This window comes from Morone saxatilis, unplaced genomic scaffold (genome assembly GCF_004916995.1).
Source record: "Morone saxatilis isolate NCDOM2014 unplaced genomic scaffold, NCSU_SB_2.0 Contig20, whole genome shotgun sequence".
Taxonomy (NCBI): domain Eukaryota; kingdom Metazoa; phylum Chordata; class Actinopteri; family Moronidae; genus Morone; species Morone saxatilis.
This window is the reverse complement of record NW_023339763.1, coordinates 14728915-14739261: the sequence shown is the minus strand read 5'-3', so window position 1 is coordinate 14739261 and position 10347 is coordinate 14728915. Positions and strand designations below refer to the sequence as shown.

The 10347-nt window shown below is 40.4% G+C and overlaps 3 protein-coding genes across 4 annotated transcripts in view; all 3 read right to left on the bottom strand.

The window, feature by feature from the left end:
- Positions 1 to 1217, bottom strand: part of LOC118331330 (zinc finger Y-chromosomal protein 1) — a 9204-nt gene extending 7987 nt beyond the window's left edge. The window contains exon 1 of one of the 2 annotated variants that reach the window (XM_035666173.1): positions 771 to 1217. The gene's annotated coding sequence lies outside the window, so the exon portion shown is untranslated. The remainder of the gene's footprint in view (positions 1 to 770) is intronic. The other variant, XM_035666174.1, reaches the window with a different exon arrangement.
- A 1215-nt stretch (positions 1218 to 2432) lies between these two features.
- Positions 2433 to 4050, bottom strand: LOC118331662 (diamine acetyltransferase 1-like). Its single transcript, XM_035666728.1, has 6 exons — positions 3814 to 4050; positions 3638 to 3689; positions 3453 to 3533; positions 3269 to 3370; positions 3100 to 3140; positions 2433 to 3001 (listed from the first exon to the last, which is right to left on the bottom strand). The coding sequence occupies exons 1-6, from the start codon at positions 3877 to 3879 to the stop codon at positions 2834 to 2836; spliced, it is 510 nt and encodes a 169-aa protein (XP_035522621.1). The 5' UTR covers positions 3880 to 4050; the 3' UTR covers positions 2433 to 2833.
- A 1582-nt stretch (positions 4051 to 5632) lies between these two features.
- On the bottom strand, positions 5633 to 9896 carry prdx4 (peroxiredoxin 4). Its single transcript, XM_035667271.1, has 7 exons — positions 9572 to 9896; positions 7458 to 7575; positions 7232 to 7348; positions 6872 to 6994; positions 6448 to 6578; positions 6241 to 6275; positions 5633 to 5751 (listed from the first exon to the last, which is right to left on the bottom strand). The coding sequence occupies exons 1-7, from the start codon at positions 9786 to 9788 to the stop codon at positions 5701 to 5703; spliced, it is 792 nt and encodes a 263-aa protein (XP_035523164.1). The 5' UTR covers positions 9789 to 9896; the 3' UTR covers positions 5633 to 5700.
- Positions 9897 to 10347: the final 451 nt, after the last annotated feature.

The following is a 10347-nucleotide window of genomic DNA, read 5'->3' as shown; positions in this document are numbered from 1 at the left end:
ATGCCGCCAACACGTAAAAAAAAACCCCGATCACGGCGACCACACTACCTTAGCTACTCATTCATGCACCACTAAACCCCGATGAGAAGATGAACGGCAGTGTCTTCAGCTGACCACTGGAGTCAACGCTAGCACCGATTAACTCAATATACCGCAAAGTCCGGCTGCCACGGCCAAAACACACACATGTACAAACAGCTGGCTGCACCGACACACACACATATGCAGCGTTATTAAAAGCACATAATACATAAAGCGAGGTTACGTTATGTGTAAAGTGGCTCGACTCTGTAGGAGCCAGCTAGCAGGAGGCTAAACTCACTCACTCGTTTTATACAGCCGATTTTCATCACACTAGCGCCCGCCATTTTGTTAGCTCGCAGCCCGGGCGAATGATAATTTCACCGCTCATTTGTAAAAGCTCCTGCGCGGCGAGGAAAGGTTAAATGCGTTTCTGTTGAATGCCACACTGTACATTAACTGGTATTACCGATTACAAATGACGGTAGCCAACGACGACCGGCGATTACAGCGAAAAGCCCCCGCTCCTTTCAGCGGGCGGACGAGCTAACCGGATAGGCCGGAATTACCAATTACGGCCTCTGTAAAGGCCCGGGCCCTGAGAAGAAAAGGCCCAACCCTCTGCGGCCTCTCGGCGAGCATAAAGAAATAAATTAAAATACCACATGCATGCAAAAACAAAGATACACACATAAATGCAAACACAGCTCTGCAAACGGGCGCCCCGGGAGCAAAAATGACCCGCGTACCAGATGTATGCTGCAGGGATGGCCTCTGTCCGCTCCTCGGCTTCCCAGGCCGCCTGGTTCCCCCAGACTCGGGCAGGATTCAGTCGGGAATTTTGTGTTATTTGGGCGGGCCGGAGAGGAGCAGAGAAGGAGGGGTTAGGGGTTGTTTCTGGAGCTCTGCTGAAAGCAAAGCAGGACGTCTGGAGCCAGATCTTGTCATGCTACAGCCCCCCGCTCCTCCAGCTCCGAGGCCGCCGTCAGCACGACACGTCACAGCCCGAGAGCAGCAGGAAAATGCGGAAGGGTTGTGGTGGAAATCACACCGGCAGGCACCAAACAGGCCATAATCTGAGCACCGCGGCTCAGACGGGGGGTGTTCATACGTGCACCGCACTGTTCATTTCTAATTAGCTTGTGCCCCCAAGGTTGGTGTAGCTGGTGATGGGGCTGCTTTCAACCCACCACCACCCTCACAGCAGAGTGTTTGCGGCTGGAGAAGGTGGACAATAAGAGGTGATTAAACTATGACCTCCAGACATCCAACATTTAAACAAACCGCTGTCTCTAAAGAAACTACACAGTGTCAGTGGAGTCAACCCACTCTTTACAACTACGTTAGTTTAAGTAGTCGACATTTCTTGATGTTTAGACATATAAGAAATAAGCTTTTTCATTTTAATTTTTTAATTAAAAAAAAAAAAAAGTTCATTATTGGGGACAAAACAAATGGGCATGTAAAGGTAGTAGTGTTTACAGTAAACGCCCTTCTTTTTGATGCAGGCAGATTTAGAAAGTAAGAAAATATCACACATTTACAAATCAAATGTATTTGTAAGTACAATTTTAAACAGTGGTAGAATTTACTCAAGTACTGTACTTGTGTAAAAAATGTATTTGTACTTGAGTACAAAATTGAATCAAAATTAAAAGTACTTTGCTCTTAAATAAATCACTGTAAAGTCACTCCAGTGTGCGTGGTTTATTCAGATTTCTTACTACATGGCCCTGAGACCTACCAGCACCTGACCATTGTTGGCAGTGCATGGGGAGTTTACAAAATAATATACTACACACAAATTGATCATCAGCCTATAACCCACAATACATTTGTTATATAAAGTAAGACAGCAATCAGACAGCTGAATGCTGCTGCCGGGGTTGTGACAAAGGCAGCATATGACTCCAGTTCCTCACTAAATTAACTTAAAGATTCTGCTACTCGTCCATAAGTATATGAATGGTTTAGGACCAACATACTTATCAGATCTCCTGACCCAGTGGGAACCTTGCAGACCTCTGAGGCCGGCTGGTTCTGATTACTGGCTGCTCCCAGAGTTAAAACTGAGCGTGGAGAATCTGCCTTTAGTTTCTGTGCTGCTCGAATGTGGAACAAAGTGCCAGAAGACTTGAAACTCTGCGGACGACTTTCAAATCCAAGCTAAATAACTACCTGTTTAACATTGCTTTTAATTAATGTAATCTCTTTAATCAAATTAATTTTATTTTATTGTTTTCGTGTTTGATTTGATTGTTTTTATCCTATCATGTTCTTGTGAACTCTGTAAAGCACTTAGATTAAAAGTGCTGTATAAATAATTTTGCTTTGCCTTCTTACATGTTAATGCATCAGTAATAATAATCCAATATTATAACATAATAATTTAACACTCACAGGGACCATTCTACTGTATATTGAGTCCTTTATTTGTGACACTTACATAATTGTGATCAATACAAGTAGCTGATCATTTGTTTTCAACTTAAAGAACATTTTCAGTACAGGACTTTTACTTATACACAGATTGTGTTTAGTTTTTGTGACTTTTTCTCAAATCATTGACAGATTTTACCTTTACAGGCCTGCCAGCGGTATAGTTAGCATAGTTATCCTATTATATGTTCATTTACTTACCAACAAAGCTCTTTATACATTTATGATAAGTGAAAGTTACAGAAACAATTCATTATTAAAGGTAACAGTTGATTTTTAAATGTATTTATTAAGTCTGTGTCACTGATCAAACAAAACAGGATTATTATTTTCATGTCAAGTCATAAAAGTACAAGTCATTTCACTGTAAACTCTATTTGGCAGTCATTTTCAGCAGTTCCTCCTTTTCAATCTCAAAAAGACGCCAGCCCTCCTCGGACGAGAGGTCAGCTGCTCCTCTTCGCTTGTAGAACTCAATAGACTTTGTGTTGTTTTCTGCCACAATGAAGTGCATGCCACTACAGCGAGTCTTCACTGCAGTCTAGGGGAAGAAAAACATAAAACACAAGGACATGAAGTACTGAATGCAGCTGAAATCAAGTTGAATCTGTTAAACTTTAACTGCACATGCAACCATACCTCACTCAGAACCTTCAGGATTTGTGAACCAATGCCAAAACCTGGTGAAACATTAAGTGTACAGAGAGCAGTTAAAACAGTTTGTACACGAGAGAGTGTGTGTGTGTAAAATGCATTGTCTCTGTAACTTATTAACCTTTATTATCATATATATATAACAGCACTTTACCACGAAACTCCTGCATGACATAGAAGTCTTCCAAGTAGAGAAGCTTCCCGATCCAAGGGTCATACGTGAAGTAGTACATGGCAAACGCAATCACAGTGTATCCTAGAAGAAAACGCCACAGGTTAGGGGTTGAATGTAAAGGGTAAACCTTTAACTTCTTAACAAATATGACTCACTCACTTACCTTCAGAGCTCTGCTCCTTTGGGACTTCAGCAACCAGGCAGTGGTAGAAAGGATGGTCCCCAAAGCCGTCTTCAAGTAGATCTACAAGTGGGACATTGCTTTTATAAGAATGTGTGAACATTTTTTAACATCCAGGTAAATAATGTGTATTAAATGCATGTGTATAACAACATAAACTAAAGCACCTTTCTCACTCAGCATGACCTTCTCCTCCATCTCTTCAAATTTAGCAAGTTCCTAAAGGGCAAAAAAAAAAGGCCAGTAAATTATGCTTTTACTACAATCAAGTGGCAGAGATGATAGATTTGCTGTCAAACGTCCTGTTGGTTGTTTCAATATTAGGCTTTAACATTTGGCTTACCTTTATGAGTCGCAGGATATCGGACACGTCGTTGGGTTCAGCTTTCCGTAATATAAAACTGGCCATTTTCTCTTTTTACTCTTTTTCCCTTTGCTTACTAATCCTCTGAATGTGAATAAAAGCAAAATTTGTTTCTTCATTCGCTCCTCAGGAGTTCATCCCCCGGCAGTGAACTGAGAAAACCAGTAAATAGCGTTTGCATTGGATGTGTCTGACAGAGTGGTACAGCACCTTGAGTAACTTCCCTTTTATGTATCCCAGGAAGAAGTAAACCTGGTTAATAATTAACATATGGTCACACAGCCCTTAACATCCTGTTTTTTTCTTGTTCTGTCCTTATCTTTGTGTGGATCACTGTACTTCATTTGAATGTTGTTTAAAAAGAAATGATTAACCAGACCTAGAAAAACGCAGTGCAAATAATGTCTGTAGAGCTGAGTAAGGAATAATTAAATAAATAAATAAACAACTTGCGTAATGCAGGGCTCCAATGTCCACTTATTTATTAAGTGACGTTGTAATAATGATTTGCTCACTTTCAGCTCAGCACCTGCCCTCTTTTAGTTAGGATGTGTGTGAATACTCTTATCTGAGTGAAGGATAAGCCCAATGGGAAACAAACATATGCAACATTTAACAATAAACCAGTTGTTCTACAGTAGGTCACTCCTACTCTGCAAACACACAGTCAGTCATTTGCACTGCTAAGATCAGAAAAACTAAATCTTTATTGATCTATATTGATGGTCCCATTTATGTAATATGTAGTTAATGGGTTGTACGTTCAATAAAAATGAGGACGGAAATTTTGGTTATCTATAACCAGGGACAGGCAGCTGATAGATTAACTCTTGATGTGGAAGCTTAGAGGCTGTGATGTGGTGACATCTTTTGGTGTGATTATTAGCCAGGAAAGCATCTTTTAGTCAAATCTTTTGAGACTTAAATACTCCAAATGGCCGGAGATTATCCTGTCACAGAGACTGGATAGAGTTAGTGTATAGTGTTCAGCATCTGTCCTTTAAACAGGCATAATGTTGCTAAATAAATAAATAAATGCTGTTGCATTCGGCTGACTTGCAGAGCAAGAGCAAATTTTCTCCTGCTACAAATAAACCACAAACATGACATACATGCTTCTGCATGCATTATAGTTGCAGTTGCAAGGCCTAAAAAGGCAACCGTGTTATTTTCAAAAAGTTGGGTCATTTGTTATACAAGTGTGCCACAAGTCAGTCATGCATTCTTGTTTGCCCTGTTTTTAAATCAGTGCACATGTACTCCGCATGCAGGATTTATACACTCCAGAACTTTTCTTCAACTTTGCATCAGTTCAGTTTCAGAAAATACAGGACAATACGGTTTTCTCCACAAGCTCTCACACTGATTAAGCTTTCAGTTATTGTTCCAACATGAAAAACATCCCTTAGTACATTAGTAGTAGTGTAGGTATTATTTATGTTGCTTTATTATTTAAGACAACGCAGGGATGTCATGTTGAACAATTCAGTTTCTTCTAGTGATAACAATTTTTATACTTTCTTTTTTATACATATTTGTATGAGCATTGTTGAAGGGTGCCAATTACTGTTTCACTGCTGAACTGACAATATAGAAATTAAACACTTGCTTTCATCTTTCGACTTGACTCTTTGTAATCTTGTTGTTGCTAGTTAGCATCTGGCAGAGTGAATTCACATCAATGACAGCTGCTGCTTCTCACTATGATGCAGACTTTGAAACTGTCTGCACTAAATAAGACAAAAGCTTATATGTTGTCACTAAAGTCAGATGAATTTAAAGACCAGACAGACAGAAATTTTAGGAAAACACATTTTATTTGTACTTTCAGTTAGTGGTGGATTTCACAGACTGGGATGATCAAGATCAGTTCAGTTTATCAAAATATTTCAGCTTGCCTGAAGGGTCGGGAATGATCTGTGGGAGAGAATTCATTAAATTAGTGCACATTAAGTATCACTAAACAGTAGAAATATACTAGAATATGACATAAACCAGTCTGTGACTAATGTTAATCCCTGACAACAAACTAGTCCAGTAGTTTTCTAATTATTGCTTTATTTTCACAATGAACTTATTTTAAAAGCAGAATTTTTTCCCCTAAAATACTAAGACGTGTAATTCCTCAGTGAACATCCCTGATCTCAAGTTTGGACCATGTTGCACATAATGCATCAGAAGTAGCTGCCAGCAATGGCAACTGCTGCAGATGTGCAGAATGTGTGTTTTAAAATGAAAACATGGTAGTGTGGATGTAGCCTCAGACCTCCTGACTGTGAAACTTCATTGTGAAATGTAAATGCTTTTCTTTTCATCTGAGACAGCTTGTCATTTACACAGACAGTGACAATATTTGTTGTTATGCTAGCTGGACACAGACTGATTTGTAAGTACGGTGATACTCACTGTGTCGCTGCCTGGCTTCCATCCTGCTGGACACACTGTAAAGGACATAATTCCAGTCAGCACAAGAAAAACAACTATGAGTGTCCAGGTACAGCTGCACTGTAGCCATGAAAACAATGAATGCATTTCAGCTCTTAATATAAGTGAACTCCAGATGGATATCATGTAATTTCACATGTTGACTTGTTTTAAATGAGCTTCTCGTACCCTCTCCGTGTTTGTCTGTGTATTGAAAGGCCTGCACCAGCCGCAGGGTCTCGTCCACAGATCTTCCCACTGGAAGATCGTTCATGGTGATCTGCCTCAGGATGCCTTTGTCGTCAATGATGAAGAGTCCCCTGAGAGAGATTGAAGCACGACTCGCTGTTAGTTGTTTACTGTTAACCTCTATATGGTTGCATATTTGTTATGTAGAAGCATCTAATGTGATTCATATAATAAATGTTGGAGGAAGACACATTGATGCCACACAAACTGTTTCTTTCATGGCTGCTTTTACAACTTATCGCTTTTGTTCACTCCTAAAGCACCTCAGAGTGGCGTAACAGTGTTACATAACAGGACATGTTTCATCAAATTGATCACCTATAAACCTTTGACAATGGTCATAAATGTAAATGTGAAACTGCACCTCAGTGTGTGTCCCTGGTCCTCCAGGTAGACCCCGTAGTCTTTTGAAATCTGGTGAGTGAGGTCTGACAACAGAGGGATCTTCATTGGTCCAAGTCCACCCTGCTTTCTCGCCGTATTGATCCTTGTATTAACAACAAATGTGAGAGAAAAGCAAAGATTTTAAAATAGAGCTCTAAAGCACGACATAATCAACCAAAAATAAACAATCAATGAAGGTAAAAGATAAAAAAGCAACTAAACCCCTAAAATGAATGTTTTGAAATGTTAGTAGTAGCATCTACTATTGGATGTCCTATTATTAGGTTTTTACTTTGAGTCTGATAGCATTTTGTGGGTGCAGTGGGGACCGCAGTCTTACCAGGCAAGGTGGGTGAACTGGGAGTCAACAGAGCAGGCGACCACCTCTGTATTGATGGCCCGAAACTCATGCACACGGTCGCTGAATGCAATGATCTCAGTGGGGCAGACAAATGTGCTGCAAATGACAGAACCAACACATTTACATAAGAATATCCTCTGCGGTGCAGCGATCCCAGCAACACAAATGAAGTGATTATGTAATGTGTGCTTCAGATGTTACTCACAAATCCAGAGGATAGAAGAAAAAGACAATATATTTCCCTTTGTAGTCTGACAGCTTCAGCTCCTTGAATTCACCGTTAATGACGGCTGTTCCCTCCCAGTGTGGTGCAGGCTTGGAAACTGAAGAAGGAATAAAAATACATGGATTGATAAAACCATTAAATGTGTTTTGTGGCTGCAAATGACTAAATGTCAGATATGTGTTTTAGCAAAAATGTGCAGGGATTCAAAGTGAAATGACAGTAGTGCTTCAGCGTTTTAGGAGAGACATAATCTTACATATACACTTTTAAAGGAGCAGATTTAACACCAATATATGTTTTGAGGTTTTTAAATGTTTACATCTAAATTGAACTGTACAGTATTATTATCAGAGGTACTTTTAATTTTACTTCCATATCTAATATTTGTTGTCTATACAATGTGCGAATTTTAACCTACATTATGTCTCATAATACCACGAGTTTGATTGATGCCTCTGTTTCTGTTATTTTGTCCAACCCTCTAGGGTTATTATGAGCAGTGTTGGTGCTGGGCCAGATAACGTCACGTGTCTAAGGGGCGGAGGGGGGAACTCATAGAATGACGTGTCCTACAAAAAAACCCTCTGATTAAAAGTTTACTGACCTCTTTAACTGTCAATGGAGAATTAAACCACAAGGCAATCAAATATAAACACAAGACTGCAGACACACACTGTCAGTTTGTTTCTATTGTCCTGGCAGCAGGAGCACTGCACTGAAACTGCTGCAGCAGCTGTTTGTCAGCCAGGGGAAGGAAAGCAAACTGCTGCACTTGCACTGCACAAATACTAACATGTCACCTGTGGAGGAAATCATGGGAGAAACTCGTTCTTGGCTTTGCTGAAAGAGACAGGCTGTGAAACTGGAGTAGGAAGAATGTATGCATCCATGATGGGTTTGGTTGCTGCAAATGACTAAATGTCACATACGTACTTCAGCAAACATTTGCGGGGATTGAAATAAATATTTAAGTAGTGCTTTAACTTTTAAATGGCACACTGAGACTTTTAGAGGTGCTGATTTAACTTGCATTTCTATTTTGAGTCCATGATGTTGTGTAGTGTGTATCTAAAGTTCAGATACAGATTCTAAACAATGCAATTCTCACAGGTAGTTTAAAGGTTTCACCTTACTTCCAGCTCTAATATCTGGAATCTCTATAATGTGCATTTTCACATTTTGTTCTATGTCCCATGTCCCAGATCCAGGTTTCAAGGCTTGTATTCTACTATTTACTACTTTGTGCTCTGTTTTCATTTTCTTATACATACATTTGCTTGTTGAAATGTCTTTTCTCTTTGTTTATATATTTTTCTTTAACACACATGCCCCATATGCACAGTCTATGGAGATGGTAACAAAGCATTTTAACTGCACACTGATTGCGATAAATAAATATTTGAATCTTTATTGCCAGTGCAGTTTTCCTAGAACAAACAATGTCATCATTATATCTATGACTTTTCTTATCCTGCTGTATGCATGACATCATTTTGAAATGTTGGATGTCAATCAGCCCATGCTGGTGCAGAAGTGGGTACTGTGGCGTGGGGGTAAAGTCTCAGAACTCATGAAGACTCACAGAAAACAGAGAAACAGAGGCCTTAAGCAGAATGCCTAACTCCAACATACGTTCACTGGACGCCTCTGATAGTTTCTCCTTAGTGTTTCTGTTATTTTGTCCAACCTTTTGGCGTTATCATCAGCAGTGTCTGTGCTCGGCCATAACCTCGTCATGTGTCGGAGGGGCGGGGGTTTTGGAAGCAAGGGTGTTGTGGTGTTGGGGGGGGGGGGGTGTGCAGGAACAGCAATGAGTTTTTCTCCGAGTGACGTTGTCCTCACTTGAACTGAATACAAAGTTTAAACTTGATCTGATTAAAAGTTTACTGACCTCTTAAATTTTCAACTGAGAATGAATCCACAAGACAAACATGAGCACAGGACCGCAGACAGTCGCTGTTTTTGTTTGTTCCCATTGTCCTGACAGACGGACGCGCCACCGCTGCAGCAGCTGTTTGCAACCTCTGCACAACTGCACACACACACACACACTCAACCGATCACCTGCGGATCAAATCATGAGACAGACTCACTCTTGGCTTTGCTGAGGTGCAGGGAATGGTCGGACACGGGCACCCGGAAAGCCTCTCCAGGATAGACGTGTCCTCCCGCGTAGTTGTGACACTGGGAGTTTTTCACATGAGCGCCTTCCTCTGCAGATGTGACTGTGGTGAGGAGGAGGAGGGAGAGCGCGGCACAAAGCGCGCACAAAAGCTCCTTCTTTGGATTCATGTGGAAGAGAAACTCCATTGTGCCGTTGCTTTGGGAGCACGTAGCCACTGACTGGCAATGCGTCTTTGGGCAGGATTTGAAGAGACCTTCTTCCTTCTCCTCTTCTTCTTCTTCATCCAGGGTTGCGCAGCAGCTGGCGTCCTTATTGCCGCATTACTGCCATCTCCTGGAGTTAATTAGCCCATGGCGCTCGCTTCTTTCTCCAGATGTGTCCCTCTTTAACCCCTGCTCTCTTAGTCTATAAATAAAAACGAATACATAAATAAATACTACTACCTTGTCATAGGTTTTTTTCCCTTCTTCCATAGCTCCATGTCTCCCTGTCACATATTTTCTGCACACTATCACTACATACTATTATGCAGTTTTAAATTATTTTACCATTATTATCATGTTTTCATTTACTTTCTCTCAGTAATCTAGTCTAATCTGAAATATATTGTTTAGATTGCTTGTTCATTGTCTTCACTGAATGCCTATATCAGTGGTGGACTCTTAAATAAAACACTAAAAATCTAAAATACAACCATGAATCATAGTTTTTACTGTAACATACACTGAATGCAACTTACTCTTC